Source organism: Neofelis nebulosa, chromosome 6 (genome assembly GCF_028018385.1).
Source record: "Neofelis nebulosa isolate mNeoNeb1 chromosome 6, mNeoNeb1.pri, whole genome shotgun sequence".
In the NCBI taxonomy this organism is placed as follows: Eukaryota; Metazoa; Chordata; class Mammalia; order Carnivora; family Felidae; genus Neofelis; species Neofelis nebulosa.
The window spans coordinates 42,900,971-42,917,874 of NC_080787.1; the positions used below are offsets into that span (position 1 = coordinate 42,900,971).

Below are 16,904 nucleotides of genomic sequence, written 5' to 3' on the forward strand. Positions count from 1 at the left end.
CCACACTTACATGGTTAATTAATCTTCGGCAAAGCAGCAAAGAATATTCATTGGGAAAAAGACCATCTCTTCAACAAATGGTTTTGGAAAAACTGGACAGCAAACATGCAAAAGAATGAAACTGGACTACTTTCTTACCCCATACACAAAAATAAATTCAAAATGGGCTAAAGACTCTCTGACCTCAGCTGCAGCAATTTCTTACTCAACACATCTCCAAAGGCAAGGGAATTAAAGGCAAAAATGAATTATTGGGCCTCATCAAGATAAAAAGCTTCTGCACTGCAAAGGAAACAATCAACAAAACTAAAAGGCAACCGATGGAGTGGGAAAAGATATTTGCAAATGACATATCGGATAAAGGGCTAGTATCCAAAATCTATAAAGAACTCACCAAATTCCACACCTGAAAACAAATAATCCAGTGAAGAAATGGGCAGAAGCCATGAATAGACACTTTTCTAAAGAAGACATCCAGATGGCCAACAGGCACATGAAAAGATGCTCAACGTCACTCCTCATCAGGGAAATACAAATCAAAACCACACTCAGATATCATCTCACACCAGTCAGAGTGGCCAAAATGAACAAATCAGTAGACTAAGATGCTGGAGAGGATGTGGAGAAATGGGAACCCTCTTGCACTGTTGGTGGGAATGCAAACTGGTGCAGCTGCTCTGGAAAACAGTGTGGATGTTCTTCAAAAACTTAAAAATAGATCTACCCTATGATCCAACAATAGCACTGCTAGGAATTTACCCAAGATACAGGATACAGGAGTGCTGATGCATAGGGACATTTGTACCCCAATGTTTACAGCAGCACTTTCAACAATAGCCAAATTATGGAAAGAGCTTAAATGTCTATCAACTGATGAATGGATAAAGAGGTTGTGGTTTTTACATACAATGGAATAATACTTGGCAATGAGAAAGAATGAAATCTGGCCACTTGCAGCAACGTGGATGGAACTGGAAAGTATTATGCTAAGTGACATAAGTCAGGCAGAGAGACAGATACCATATGTTTTCACTCATATGCAGATGCTGAGAAACTTAACAGAAGACCATGGGGGAGGGGAAGGGGGAAAAAAAGTTACAGAGAGGGAAGGAGGCAAACCATAAAAGACTCTTAAATACAGAGAACAGAGGGTTGATGAGGGCGTGGGGGAGAGGGGAAGGTGGGTGATGGGCATTGAGGATGAGAACTGGGTGTTGTATGGAAACCAATTTGACAATAAATTATATAAATAAATAAAAAATAAACAAAATGGGTTAAAGACTTAAATGTGAAGACCTGATACCATAAAAATCCTAGAAGAGAACACAGGCAGTAACCTCTTTGACATTAGCCATAGCATCTTCTTTCTAGATATGTCTCCTGAGGCAAGGGAAACAAAAGCAAAAATAAACTATTGGGACTACATCAAAATAAAAAACTCCCACACAGTGAAGGAAACAATCAACAAAACTAAAAGGCAACTTACGGAATGGGAAAAGTTATTTGCAAATGGCATTATCTGATAAAGGGTTAGTATCCAAAATATATAAGGAACTTAGAAAACTCAACACCCAAAATGCAAAAAATCCAATTAAAAAATGGGCAGAAGGCATAAGTAGACATTCCTCCAAAGAAATACAGCTGGCCAACAGACACATGAAAGGATGCTCAACATCGCTGATCATCAAGGAAATGCAAATCGAGTCATGCCTTCTTCCATAATTGAAGACAGCCGTCAAGCCCCAACCAGATCTTATCTTTTTCTACTTTGATAGAAGCTGGTGTTGACAGGGGAGAGGGGTAGGGAAGAGATGGTGAATTGTTGGTAGTAAAGGACTAAAATCGGGAGTTAATCTGTTATCCTAATGTCTGTCCTAGCTATACATTCTGATGACTCTGTGAAGGTAAACTGGTGACTTGGAAAAATTGGTCATTGGCTGATGAGCTCTTTGGGCATTTGCACTTTTGTGCTTTCCAAGGACAAAAGAGGAAAGTAACAGTGAATGTCCTGGTCTAGGATTGTGAAGAAATTACTCTATTATTCATATTTCCTATATGACTCTTTCCTTTTGAGAGGTCAGTGTCAGCTTTAGGTTACACAGCCTGGTCCGTCTGTATGAGAGAGGCTCAGGACCTTCCCAGCACAACCAAACCCTGAGGATGCTTGCTACACTCAGGGCCTCTGTGGATGGCTGTGAAGACCAGGTACTGCACAAATCTAGAGGGTGCTAATCATGCTAGGATGTGATGGTGCCCCTGGAAACTGTGTATTGTGGTAATGCTGCCAAACCCCAGGTTCCTTGGTTTCCTTAGCCTTACTTTACCCTACCTTTTTGACATCATTCAGTAATCAGACAACTGGTCCTTTTACTTTACACAAGTCCTCCCTATAACAATTCTCTGAGGTGCCCTTTCAAACCCACCAGCAGTGCTTCTGAGCCCTAATGGTAATATCTCCACATCAATCCCAGTTTTTGCTTTTTGATCTGTGAGAAAGCAGCTGCAGAGGAAGAGTCAAAATCTGAGTGATAAAGGCTGTTTAAGGCCAGATAGGTAAAGCTGAAAACCCCTACTGGCCACTGAGACTCCAGTGGACTATGGCATCTTGTGCCCTCATGATTTTCCTCACTAGGCCTCGCTCTGTGGCCCACTGCCATCTGGTCATAAACTTGATACACATGTATTCAGGGATTTCTTCTGTTAGAAGTAGCCATCGGGGAGCCTGAGTGGTTCAGTAGGTTAAATGTCTGACTTTGGCTCAGATCTCACAGTTTGTGAGTTCAAGCCCGGCGTCGGGCTCTCCTGTCAGCACGGACCCTGCTTCAGATCCTCTCTACCCCCCTCTCTGCCCGTCCCCTGCTCACTTACTCTCTCTCAAAAATAAATAAATATTAAAAAAAAAAATAGCAGTAGCCGTCAAACCAGATGGACATATTCTTTATTCATCTCGCTAGCAAATAGAATTAGGGACTGGTTCGGGAGGTTTGAGAGGAGTTACTACTGGAAGGATTAAGGAATTTGTAATCTACCCTCGTATTTTGTGTGTAGGCTGACACTAAACCTTAACTTACCATTTGAACAATGGGGGAGGCAATTAGCTCATGAACTAAGCTGCAGAGGAGAGGTAGTCAGGAATTCAAAATGTCTCAGTTAATACAAAGATGGATAATTAAAGATGATAATCTTTTTTTTCCCTGCAGATAGTTTTCAGTTCCAGACAAAAGAATGCAGAAGTCAGGAGGCCTTCACAAGTGAACACTGCAGGTAAAGGGAGATGCTGACAGTGGGTGTGGGGGGCCGGGAAGTGAGACACAGGTGACTATTAACCTGGGGCACTCACCTCAACTGCAGACCAGGAAGGCTTCTGACCACCCAGGAGTAGTGAGCCTTGTACTCAGCCCAGAGTTCAAGTTAACAGAATTGGAAAGGCAATTTTTGATTCTTTGTGGGGAAATTATTTCTTAATGTTTAGAAAAAGCTTCATTTAATAGCTTTCAAATGCATTGTACACATAGCAGATTGTTTTCTCCACTAAAAATTTGCCTTCTCAGTTATGTTTGGCTCTGGATGATATTAAAATGAATTTACATTTCCTAATCACGTGCCTCCTGGCATTCTAATGCCTAGCCCATCAATTTTAAATATCCCTACCTTGAATTCACCAGCCATGCTGGAGTTTTCTGTCCTTTTATCCAACCTGATTTCTTACGGTTTTCAAACAAAAATCTGTATTCCACATGAATCCTTCCCACACTCAACCTGTATATCTTTACTCACACAATCCCCCCTTTCTGAAATACTAAGTGGCTTCCACATCCTCCTACTTATCAGAGTGTTCACCATTCTTCAAAGCCCTCCTCAGTTCCCATATGTCCATCTCAGAGAGATCTAAATTCTTTTGAACTCATGCCTGTGAAAAGTTCACTGCACTAGGAGTCAGAGAAGTGAGCTCTAGTCTTGGTTCCATTCAGTAGCTGTGAGGTCATTCAGAAGGCACTCAGGCTCTCCAAGCCTCAGTTTCCTCATCGGTAAAAGGAAGGTAGTTTTTGCCTGTCTGAAAGGGTCATCGTAGGATAAGATGGTGTTGTGTAAAATAATGTTCAAATGTGCTATGACAAAGTTCAGATATGCTAATAGACAAATGTATTATTGCTTGTTGCCTTGTGTCATTTTCATGTGTTTATTTCATACGTTGTTAGTTTACTCTTCAATGCGATTGTTTCCCCACTTAGTTTGTGAGGTACTTAAATTGACTTTAGGTTTTTTAAAAAAATCCCTAATAGGGCTTTGACATAATAGATCAAGTCCCTGATTTTCAAAAACTCGTGGAGTGATGGAGGGGAAGGCTAAACATAGAATTAATGAGTTATAAAGGAAAGCTTTCTGGAAAAAGTGGTTCGGAGACCTGGGGATGCCCAGAGAAGAGTGGCTGCTTTGCGGCCACTCTCAGTTTATCTTCTCTCCACAAAGAACAGAGGAAGAGTTCCTGGATCAGATGAACAGGAAGCTGGCTCAGACCAGCCCCGAGAAAGACATGTTGACCACAAAGCCCTGTCACTGTGAGGAAATCCTGAAGTTAGTGCTCTCACCGCTCACCCGGCATTGCCTGGTCATCGGAGAAGCCACATGTGCGTTTTATTACCTGCTGGAGGCCGCTGCTGCCTCCTTGGACCTGTCAGATAATTACATGGTGAGCAAGCTCTGCTCCCTGCCCCTCAGCCGATCCCTTGCACCTGGGGAGTTTGGGTGGGCTTTCTTACTGTCAGAGTGAACTTGGGTGAAAAACGGAGGAAAGTGGAGAGAGAAAGGAGCTGGAAGGGAGTTAGGAGAAAACAGGAAGTGGGAAGGTGCCAGTCCAAGAGTGCCAACTGCTGCCGGCCCTGCCCCTGACTTGCACGTGCCGTCCACTCCCCATAACTCTGAACCCAACCGTGATTCCAATTCACATCTTGACCTCAGCACAACCTTACTCCAGCCTTCATCCTAATCGCACCACTAGCGCCACCCAAATCCTAATTCTGTTTCTCCATCCCTTGTCTTGTTTGGAGGCCTTCTTTTATTTGAGGAAGGCAAGCAGTCTTCTGGGCCAGCCTTCAGCCTTCTCGTTTTTGAAAAAGCACAAGGTGAAGATCTGTCAGTTTGAGGAGGCCACTTTCTGCTGTCTTCGGTCAGAGGTGAGGGCAGGGGGTGACCCTGAAGTTTGAGTTATTTCTCCTTGAGGGTTCCGCTATTATTTCTTTTTAAAGATCTCTCTGGGGTTTTTTGTATGCAATAACGAGTGTGATAATGTGATAATAGATTTAACAAATTTGAAACCTAGCAATACACAATTTGTAGAAAGTGAAAAGACCTCCATGTTATCCCCAGCATGGTTAATAATGTGGTGCAAATTCCACCAAATATATACACATGGTCATATCATTATTATTTTCTGTTATTTTTTATTTTTTATTATTTTTTTAATGTTTTATTTATTTTTGAGAGAGAGAGACAGCATGAGTGGGGGAGAGACAGGGAGAGGGAGACACAGCATCCAAAATAGGTTCCGGGCTCTGAGCTGTCAGCACAGAGCCTGACTCGGGGCTCGAACTCACAAACCAGAAGATCATGACCCGAGCCGATGTTGGACGCTTAACTGACTGAGCCACCCAGGCGCCCCTCTTATTTTTTAAACAGAATCATATCCTACATTCTCTTTCGTCTGCAGTTGATTTATATTCCCAACAGTACAGACTGAATGAACATTTTTGCATGTTGGTACACATCCAGTTACAGTTGCCAAGTAATCCATTGTATGCATGTATCAAACTTTATTTAATCAGTCCCTTCTTCATATGCATTTAGGTCGTCTCTAATTTGAGGTTACTTACTATAAACATTGCTACAGTGAATATTCTTGTAAATAGCTCTTTTTTTCTCTTGTAAGAATGTTCCTAGAAGAGAAATTTCCAGAGGTAGAAATGCTAAGGTGGAAGATAAATGATTTTACATTTAATAAATATATTGCCAAATTGTCCATCAAAATGACACATTTTCCTCAACTTATGATGGGGTTACATCTCAATAAACCCATGATAAGTTGAAAATATCATTTAGCCAAACCCAATCCATCACAAATTGAAAATGCATTTAATTAATACACCTAACCTACCAAACATTGTAGTTTAGCCTGGCTTACCTTAAACATTACTGGGTGAGAATAGTTACATTAGCCTACAGTCGGGCAAAATCATCTAACACAAAGCCTGTTTTATAATAAAGTGTTGAATATCTCATGTAACTTATTGGGTAGTGTACTGAAAGTGAAAAACAGAAGTGTAAATGCATTGATTGTTCACCCTTATGATCCTGGGGCTGACTGGGAGTGCTCCCACTGCTGCCACCCAGCACACAAGAGTGTCATACCATCATATGTTGCTACCCATAAAAAGATCAAAATTCAAAGTATAGTTTCTTTGAATTCATGTCACTTTCACACCATTGTAAAGTCAAAAAATCAAGTCAAACCATTGTAAGATGGGAACTGTCTGATTATCAAATCCAATTTTCCCCATTTCTTCACATCCTTACTAACACCAGATGTTATCAGTCTTTTTTAAACTTGCTAATCCAGGGACCTGGCTGGCTCAGTCGGTTGAGCGTCCGACTTTGGCTCAGGTCATGATCTCATGGTTTGTGAGTTCGAGCCCCGCGTTGGGCTCTGTGCTGACGACTCAGAGCCTGGAGCCTGCTTCAGATTCTGTGTCTCCCCCTCTCTCTGCCCCTCCCCTGCTCATGCTCAGTTTCTATCTCTCAACAATGAATAAATGTTAAAAAAAATTTTTTAACTTGCTAATCCGTAGATGAAAGTTAGATTGTACTTTAATATGTATTTCTTAATAAGGTACATTATTTTTATCGGTTTATCAGTTACTTATTTTTCTGTGAATTGCTTATTCATGCCCTTTGCTCAATAGAGTATATGTAAACTAATTTTAGGACAGTTTGGGGGGGTGGACAAAATTTGGGTTAAAGTGGTCAAAAGGTACAAACTTCAAGTTATAAGACAAGCCCTAGGGATGTAACATACAGCATAGTGACTATAGTTAACAATACTTTATTATGTTTTTGAAAATTGCTAATAGATATTAAAAGTCCTCATCGAGAAAAAAAATTTATGTTGAATACCTAAAACTAATACATTATATGTTCTATCAATAAAAAATCATCATGTTGTACACCTTAAACTTACACAATATTATGGTCAACTACATCTCAATAAATCTAGGGGGGAGAAAAGAACATATATTTGAAAGTACCCCCTCAACCCCATCACTCAGCTACTGTGTCCCCTCCCCAGATTATGTATCTTTATGTACTCTGCCTTGGCACACATAAATGTAAATGGTCTCTTTCCTTTGTTACATACAAATGGGAGCTCTCTATGTCCCATTCTACATCTTACTTAAAGAAATATATATACTTCATAGATCATTCTGTATCATATCAGATTTCCCCAGGGAATGAGATTTGTATAACAAATAGAAACTCTGGGGAAAGCATGCCATAAGACATTCTATTTACGAAGGACATATAGTAGTGAATTTATTTATTGTGTAAGAATAACTCAGGACAGCTCAGCAACTTTTCTCAGCCTCACTACTATTAAATAACAGAGCAAAAGGTGTTGGCATAATTATCAGTTTATACATAATAGCTTCATAAAACCATGGAGGGTGTTTTCTTAGAGAGCTGAGCTTTAAAATTAAAAAAGAAAACTAAATAAAAACTAATTTCAGTATAAACCTTACCTGACATGTGTAATGCCTGTGAATGCCAAAAAGAATTATTAGAGATTTCCACATTATTTGTGTTTCAATCCAGATGTCTTTGAAGCAATGTTAAATAATTATTTCTTTCCCTTTACAAGAAGAAGTTATTGTGCAGTCTTCCCAAGATTGTTCTGGAATCACCATAGGCTCTCTCACCTTCTTGGAGCGTTTAGTCTTAAAATGTGAAGGCTATGATAACCTCAACATTCTTCAGTTCCTACACCCGCCCCCAATACACAGTGGTGGGTGCACTATTTAGTAAGACAGAGAAAGAATTTGGTGATATTTCAGATCCATTCAATAGCATCTGAAGCATCTGAGTCTCTACTCAAATGACAGTCCTGTCTCAGTCTGGCAGTATCACTTTCTAAATCACAGCCTTCCTCTATTCACTGACAAACATGTGGGACATGAGAAAGGAGTGTGTTTTCTCTACAATCCTGTTTTCTCCTTTCCGCGTGCACAGTCCTCCTGGTGCTCCTTAGTGCAGCCAAACCCTGCTGTGGCTCACTCACTCCAGCACCTCAGCAGCCCAAGTACCCAAATGGCCCCAAATGAAGGAGCCAGTGTGTTAAGTCCAGAGCCTCATCCATAGTACTCTTCCCATGTTTACATTACCATTTCTCATTTTCCCTGTCTCCAGGTATGTTTCAACATGGGACAGATCACCCTAGCCAAAAAATTGGCCAGGCAAGGCCTTCAACTGCTGAAAAGGAGTTTCCCTTGGACCTGGTTTGGTGTTCTTTTACAAACATTCCTGGAAAAATACTGGCGTTCCTGTTGCCTCAGCCGATCTCCAGACAACCCTAGTGAGAAGTGAGGAGCCTGGCCAAGTTATCGCGGTCCCTTTATGATCACAGAGAACTAAACTAGGACCCAACTTGGAGTGTTGCCCATATTGACCTAAGACTCTGCTTTTCAAGCATATAACAGTCCTAGTTTCTCTACCTTACTCTCTGAGCCAATGAAATGTAGCAGAATGAGGACTTTTTTTTTTTGAGAAAGAGAGAGTATGAGTGGGGGAGGGACAGAGAAAGAGGGAGAGAGAATCCCAAGCAGGCTCTGCACTGTCAGCGCAGAGCCCAGTGTAAGGCTCGAACTCACAGAACTGTGAGATCGTGACCTGAGCCAAAATCAAGAGTCAGACGCTTAACCAGCTGAGCCATCCAGGTGTCCCAGGACTTCTTTTCTTTTTGAAGCATGGTGTTACACTGTATTTTTCAAACAAAGATACAAGTTACCCTGTCTGTTTCAAATCAAGATACACATATGTATGTTTGTATACAAACACACACAGGCATATATACATATATGTAGCAATTTAATATTATTTCTGTTCTATATAAAAATATTAAATTGCTACCCAGTTATTGAACTGTAATAATAGGAAATATATTCAATATAGCAATTCAAAGAATGAACTTTTTAAAAATACTTCTCTGAACTTTTCCAGTCAGCTTGGACCACCTAAGCTGGCTCAGTCAGTACAGCACATGATTATTAATCACACCCTATGCTGGGTGTGGAGCCTACTTAAAAAAAAGATGATTTCAAAAGGCTTATGGGGTTAGAAGTAATGGGATCCTGGGAGCATTTCTGAGTTTGAAAGTCTGTAGAAGGTCCCCTGATGAGTAGATTTGGATTTTTGTGGGGAGGGACAGTTGGGCACCGGTGCAGGCTGAGGGAACGCTAATCACTCTGCGCTTCCTCACAGTAAGAAGAAGCTGGCAGTCCTGCAGCAGCGGGTGCGCTGTCTCTCCCTGCTCTGGCAGCTCTACAACCTGGAGACCACGACCAGCAGCCGCAGGTTCGCTGGCCTTGCCACTCTTATGCAAAAGAACTCTGCTGAGGAGTTGGCAAGCGGAGCCCCGGTGAGCACGTCCTTGCTTTACCGCTGGACCTCACTCAGAAACCTAAAATGCTAGGGAGAGAGATTCCTGGGTTTAACACGGTTCCACAATAACCCAGAATTAATGGGACATACTGATCATATGCTTGAGCAGCATCTCTCATATTGCAGTTTTTAGGTGGGTTTCCAGGTTTGGCTATCTGTGAGTTCCCTGAACTGAATGTCAGCTTTTGTGCGTATGTTCAGAAGTGGTGGGAGTTAGGGAAGGAGTCACAGCTTTCATCAGGTTCTCAAAGAAGTCCATGAGCTAAAAAAGGATTAGAATTGCTGACTTAGGAAAAAAGAAGGAAGGGAAACATCTTCCTAATTTTAGTGTCCATCTGTCTGTCTCTCTTTTTTATCCATATGTTCCATAAATATTTGATGAACACCCATTATGTGCCAGGCACTAATCTTGATTCTAGGAAAACAGACAACAGATCAGTGAAATACATAGAATGCTAGGTGGTAATAAACTTGATGGAGAAAAATTAAGGGGAGACAGGGGGCCATGGGGTTCTGGAAGCTGGGGGTGGGGTGCAGTTTTAAACAAGGTGCTAGGGAAAGCCTCACTGGGCAGGTGACATTTGGGCAAATCTCTGAAGAGATGAGAAAGTAAGCCACTTGGCTATGAGGGAGAAGAGTGGACAGGCAGAAGGCACAGTGAATGCACAAGGCATGCTCTCTGCATTTGAGGAACGGTGAGGAGGCCGGTGCGACTAGAGGGGAGGAGACTGAACCAGGAGATGAGTCAGAGAGCCAGGGAGGGGGTTGATGGCTGATGGTGCCGGCCTCTGGGGCAACAGTTGGGGTTTGGACTTTAAAGAAGACAGGAAGCCGGGGGCAGGTTCTGAGAAGAGGAGTGACAGAGTCTACTTCTATTTTAATAAGATCGTTCTGTCTGCTGTGTTGAGAATCAACTGAAGGAGGCAAGAGAGGAAGCAGGAAGGCAAGTTAGGAGGCTATGGTAAATGATACAGGCAAGAGATAGTTGGCTTGGATTGTGGTGGCAGAGGAAGTGGGGAGGGGTGGTCTTCTGTCCAGAGAGAACCAACAGGATTCACTCTTGGATCAGTTCTGGGATGGGAGAGAGAAAAGAGTCCAGGATAATCCCAAGATTGGTTGGACTTCTAGTGGGATAGAAGTGCTCTTAATTGGGATGGGGCACTGTGCAGAAGGAGCAGATGGGGCGGTGGGGGGCGGTGGGGGGGGAAGACTGGAACCAGGTTTTAGACATGTTTAATTTGAGATACCTATTAGACATGTAGATGGAGATGTTAAGTAGGCAATTAAATATATGAATGTGGGGTATATTCGAGAGGTCTGGGCTGGGAAATAGAAATTCATGGGTCATCAGTGTGTAAATGGTACTAAAAGCCATGAAACTAGGTAATTTTTCTCCATTGCATTTATTATCACCTAACATTCTGTATATTTCACTGATCTATTGTCTGTTTTCCTGGAATCAAGATTAGTGCCTGGCACATAATGGTTGTTCCAATGTTAGGAGTTCAGGGTCATAAGCAGAAATTGGCAAAAGAAACTGAGCAGTTTCAAAGAGAATCTCATGTCCTCAAAAACCTAGCGAAGACGGTGTTTTAAGAAGAGAGTCATCAATGACGTCAAATGTGCACATACTTATACTAGACATCTAGGCAGCAGTTCTGAAGAGTGCTAAGGAGCAAGCATCAGAAGCCTTCATTAGAGAAAACACAGAAGTACAGCTTGGCCAGTGTTTTAAAGGGGAAGTCTGGGCTCAGAAAACAAAAAGAGGGGCAGTAGAGAAAGTAGTTTGTTTGAAGATCAGGTGGTGGGAATGATCGGCAGGTCCCAAGCAAGTGGGCAGCAAGGCACCACAGAGGGCTCTTCTGCAGGAAAGGGACAAGGTGGAGGTGTGGCATGAATGCACAGTCAGAATATTTTGGCCCATGTTTGTTTCACCCGCAGGTTGTCTCTACCTATGTGGCCCTGTCCCAATTCTCCCAGAATATGGGTGACAGGGACAGGTGGCTGCACTGTGAGCAGGTGGCCATTCAGAAGAGCAGCCTATGTTGGTTCTCCAGGGAGGGACTGTTGGCCACGGCCCAGCTCATGCAGGCCTTGGCCTATACCAAGCTCTGCCTCGGCCATCTCGACTTCTCCATCAAGCTGGGTAATGGGGCTTGGGGCTGGCGGTCCTAGGGCTTTTAGAGAGGCCAGGTTCACAGCTAGACCTCACACAATGCTCTTTAACCTCCTTAGGTTTTCAAGCTCGTGAGATATGCAGACACCTCAAGAAACCAGCTCTGGAGACTCTGGTTCTCTCAGTTCTCTTCAGATCTGCATTTCTGAAGAAAAAGTATTAAGATCATTTTCGGCCATTTGTATTTGTTGCCTAAGAGGGGAGGGTATCTGAAATGGAGAGGGAGATGCTGTTCCATTCTTACAGCCAGGCTGTCTCTTCTCTAGTCATTCCAGGAAGCATTGTCTTAAGTGTGGGGTTCAGGAATGGAAAGGCAGAATCTGAGCTGCAACATATTCTTCTCTTCTCCTCTCCTCTCCTCCCTCCTCTCCTCTCCTCTCCTCCCTCCTCTCCTCCCTCCTCTCCTCTCCTCCCTCCTCTCCTCTCCTCTCCTCTCCTCTCCTCCCCTCTCCTCTCCTCCCCTCTCCTCCCCTCCCCTCCCCTCTCCTCTCCTCCCCTCTCCTCCCCTCTCCTCCCCTCCCCTCCCCTCTCCTCTCCTCTCCTTTCCTCCCCTCCCCTCCCCTCTCTTCCCCTCTCCCCTTCCCCCTCCTTCCTCACCCTTCTTCTCCTTCCTTTTCCCCCTTCCCCTCCTTTTTCCCACTTTCTCTTCTCCTCCTCCTCCTCCCCCTCATCCTCCCCTTTCTCCCCCTCCCCCCTCCCCCCTCCCCCTTCCCTCCTCCTCCTCCTCCTCCTCCTCCTCCTCCTCCTCCTCCTCCTCCATTTCTCTACAGAGAGGTACGTAATTGCAGTAGTTCAGGAAAGAACCTGGAAACTGTCTCAGGCATTTTCCCCCACTTCCTTTGCTTAGAGGCAGGTCTGATCTCAGGCACAGACACTTTATATATAAATAGAGCCCAGGTGGGGAAATATAGAGATGTTAGGCTTCTTTGAAGATGTAAGATCCCCTTCTCTCCTGTACCATCCTCCCTACTCTCTAGCTGGTCCCAATAGCTCTGTCTCTTGGCAGATTTGACCTGTGTGTCCATGTGCTGGAGAGCCAGTGGGTGCTCATTTCCCAGGGTCATGATGTCCTTGGCCTGGCCTGCTTCTATTCTGCTTGCTTAGATCTGCTGCTCTATGGAAAAGGTAAATCTTGTGTAGGGCTCTGCTATACTCCTGAAGGATTCAGACCTTGGATATGGCTCTGTGTTTGGAACACAGGTAGTCATGAGCCTGTCCCTTGGGCATGGCCCCTGCTCCAACCCCTGGTTCCTTAAAGTCTAGGAATCACATTGTGATTCAGGATGTCTGCATTTCAGGTGTTATCCGCTCCCCTGTACATACACCTATACCAGTTCCTACGGTAGATAACTGATCCTCACCTGGTTACCTTCTCTGTCCACAGGATTGCTATGTCGGCCCTTCGGCGAGTGTCTGTGTTTCATTCAACGCTATGAGCACAGCTGCATTCTGAACTCTCAGAGTAATGTCATGCTGGGGGTCCACTCGTCTCTGGCCATGTGGTAATGTGGGTACCAGAGTCTTACTCGGTGGGACAAGCTAGAAAATTAAGGACATCATGGGGGTCATTTAAGCTACTGCCTTTTACCCCTCCAGGCAGGGCTATTCTGCATCTCTAAACTACTCCTAAAGACCTTTCCCTCTCATCCCTCCCATCTTATAGAGGGGTTCTTCTCGTCCCTTAGCAGGTTCAGGCCTATAGGTTGAGAGCTAAGTTGAAGGTTACATTTAAGTGCTGGGTAACCCACAGTCTCCTTTTAAGTCTCCTTCATGTGAGTCAGCAGCCTTGGCCACTTGCCAGCATCACAGTGCTGAGCACGCAGGGGGTCTTACGGCCTGAAAGAAGTGATGGTTCTGTGAAAGAGCCAAGGTCGGTAAGCAGGGGATCGAGCTGCGAGCTGTGCCTCTTTCCTTCCAGGTTTGCCCAGAACTCTCAGTGGAATCTGTTTGAGCAGCACTTCTCCAAAGCTCGCCAGTTGGTGAAAAGAACCAATGCCTCACTGTTTGGTTCACATGGCTTTGTCCGATTCCTAGAGTGCCATGTGCTGATGTTACAAAAAATGCCAGAAGATGTCTTCATGCATACTCTCCCAGAGACTCGCAGCCAAGCCCTCAAGGTACCTGTTTCTCTACTGTCCTTCCCCTGACACCTAAGTTCTAGTTTGATCCTATGATGCTCTTTCTGATGCCTACATCTCCCACTTCCTCTTCTCCTTGCTGCTTCTGTCTCTTTTTCCTCCTCAAACCCTTTTCTTCCTCCACCTAGAAAGTCTTTCCACATGCCTCATGTACCCTCCCAGATATTCTTGCATATAGGTCAGGACCGGACTCCCTGACTTTCTGCCTTTGCACAGCTACTACCCAGTACCGTTAAGATGTTAACGTTTAGCCCTTCTCCGTGGACCCACTCTGGCTCAGTTTGACATGTCTCTCTTCCACCCTGCCTTCTGTGTCTAAGCCATTCCAGTTCCCCTGTATCTCAAAACCAACTTTCTGGGCGTGCTGTGCCCTGAGTAACTCCTCCCTGTCCCCCGAGCCCTGAGTGAGTGTGCACTGTCAGAATTCCTGGTGGAGCAGACTGGAGGAAGACACTGCTCATCCTTGAACTCATGGACTTCCCTCTCCTTTCAGTACTTCAAGGAGTTCTTCTCTAGATGTGTGACCTGCCCCGTCTATCACCAGTGGGTCTCTGAGCTTAAAGCCTCTGTAATGAGATCTGGAAAAGGAGAATCCATGTCCTTGACTGACATCATCAGACCTTTTGACACCTGCTTGACCAGGATTTGGATAGAGGGAGAATTCCTGGAGGAAAACAACTCCTTCGGAGGAAATTTAGGAATACAGAGTAAGCATTCCTTCCTGGAACCCTTGTCTGAGAGACGTTACAGCCTCAGATTCTTACAGGCAGTCAAAGTCTGCTCCAAAGTAAGAAGGGAAACGTAACTGTAAGGAGTTAGTCCTTGCTCCACGGGTAATTATCCTCTCATTAGTGCTGGACCCAGCCCAGACAGAGGGGGTTCCGTATACTGTTAAATAATATGAGAGCCTCTCAGCCCTTTGTTTCCACATCTGTACCCTCAAGCATTGGAAGTTCCTCCTTGATCTCAGCTTAAACCACTGGGTTGTTTCTGTGGAGGAGCTGGATGGTCACTAAGGGAGAAGGAAGCCTTAGAATTCACAATGTAATATCTATGAAGGTAAATGGTAAGATGTGGGCAAGGAAAAGAGAGGAAGGAATATAGTTCCTTGCCTCAGGGCCCAGCAAATCTCCTCCTTTTCTAGGGCAATGAGTTAGATTTGTAAGCACTGAGGACTTTCTTTGGGTTTGTGATATTCTTTATGTTCCTGCTTTCAGGATTTGACAGAGTGGCTGATGTCAGGGAGAATAAAGATGAAGAAGAAATTCAAGAATGTATATGTTAAAAAAAATCATTTGAAGGGACCATTGTTCTCTTGTATATAACACAAAGAAATGATCCAAGTTCTCCTTTTTAAGATACTGGACAGTATATGTATTAAATACACTAGCCGTTTACACTCACCACTGTCTATGTCTTTGTCAAAATAAAAGCCTATGTTTCTGAAGCATGAAATGTAGATCTTTCTTAACTCTTAACAGTTACTGGCACAACTGAGGCAGAAATTAGAACCAGCAGTCGACTGGACATCTGGGAGGCTCTGAGATGAACTGATTGCTTCTCATGTAAGGCGAGATCCATTAGCAGATGGAAAACTCAGCCCTGATACAGAGGTTGTGGATACTTAAGGCCGGCAATACTAGTGCTCTGATGTTACCCCCTTGGCGCAGACATGGTAATGAGTTCCTAAAAAGTCAAGGAATCTTTGGAGAGGCCCATATGGCTGTGTACCAACAGAGAAACCCATTTCTCTTTTGCATTGTGTGACTTGGGGATTCTCGTGTGAAACTGAAATTGCCAAAATGTATATGACTCTAGCCCTCCTCTGTTTTATTCTCCCTTTCTAGAGCTGCTGCCTTTGACTTTTGACCTTTATCTGTTTGATGGCCTTTCTTACACAGAGCATTGCCTTCTCACTGATTTTTACACTTTATAACTCAATCATCTAGTGTTCAGACAGCCTGTTAATTAACATTATGATAGCTACCATTTATTGTTCACTTACTCTATGACAAGCATTATACTAAATGCTTGAAATACATTCTTTAAATCTTTTTAGCACCTCTGCGAAGCGAGTATTTTTATTATCCCCATATTACCGATGAAACCGAAGCTTAAGAAGGCCATACTACAGGAAACAGCCACAAAATGGTGGAGGTGGGATTCTAACTCCAATGTGATTCCAGAGTTTCACACTAGGCTATAGAGGCTTCCATGGGACCTAGCCTATGGGTAGGCTATCCTGTACCCAATCTTCAATATTCTGTTCAAATGACCATGATCAGAACTGTAAGGACAGGTCAGTGTCTGGGGAAAGGAGCCCTGAACTTGCCATTTAAATCCTGCTGTCTTGTCTGTACATTCCCTGGCCCCTCTCCCCTACTCCCCCTTTTCTCCTTATTCTTGTTGCTCTTCCTCCTCTCCCTCTACTCCCACCCTACTCCTCCTTCCTTTCCTCTCTCTGACCCCTCCTTCCTTTCTCCTTGTCACCCACTTTCCCCCTGTCCTCCTCTCTTCCACTCCTTTAAATTTCTGAGAGGCAGCATAGAGCGACAGTAAAGAGGCCCTAGAGCCACACAGCCTGTGTTCAGATTCTAGCTCGGATACTTATTAGCTGTGTTACTTTGGGCATAAAATGTATCTTCTTTACACTTCCTTTTCCCTTTCTGTAAATGAGGATAAAAATAGAACAAAAGAGCATCATTATGAAGACAAAATAAACACAAAGTGCTTAGAACGGTACCTGGCCACAAAGTAAGCGCTCAGTGTCAGCAATTATTATCAGTTTAATTTTTATATGTAAATATAGATTATACATTTATGTGGCCCAGAATTCAAAAGGAACAAAAGTGTCTAACAGTGAAAGTCTTTCCCATTCTTGTCCT

At 43.6% G+C, this 16,904-nt stretch overlaps 1 protein-coding gene across 16 annotated transcripts in view; it reads left to right on the forward strand.

Moving 5' to 3' along the window:
* LOC131514169 (adenylate cyclase type 10-like) overlaps positions 1-15,474 on the forward strand; it is a 57,369-nt gene extending 41,895 nt beyond the window's left edge. For 7 of the 16 annotated variants that reach the window (XM_058733833.1, XM_058733831.1, XM_058733834.1 and 4 more), the window contains 12 exons: positions 3,201-3,264; positions 4,471-4,690; positions 5,049-5,174; positions 8,455-8,627; positions 9,526-9,682; positions 11,647-11,851; positions 11,941-12,037; positions 12,888-13,006; positions 13,266-13,383; positions 13,800-13,998; positions 14,513-14,726; positions 15,237-15,474. In XM_058733833.1, the coding sequence (XP_058589816.1) occupies positions 3,201-3,264; positions 4,471-4,690; positions 5,049-5,174; positions 8,455-8,627; positions 9,526-9,682; positions 11,647-11,851; positions 11,941-12,037; positions 12,888-13,006; positions 13,266-13,383; positions 13,800-13,998; positions 14,513-14,726; positions 15,237-15,304 (1,760 nt within the window). In that variant the 3' untranslated portion in view covers positions 15,305-15,474. Of the gene's footprint in view, positions 1-3,200; positions 3,265-4,470; positions 4,691-5,048; positions 5,175-8,454; positions 8,628-9,525; positions 9,683-11,646; positions 11,852-11,940; positions 12,038-12,887; positions 13,007-13,265; positions 13,389-13,799; positions 13,999-14,512; positions 14,727-15,236 lie in introns of those variants that run through there. The other 9 variants (XM_058733836.1, XM_058733837.1, XM_058733838.1 and 6 more) reach the window with 9 other exon arrangements.
* Positions 15,475-16,904: the final 1,430 nt, after the last annotated feature.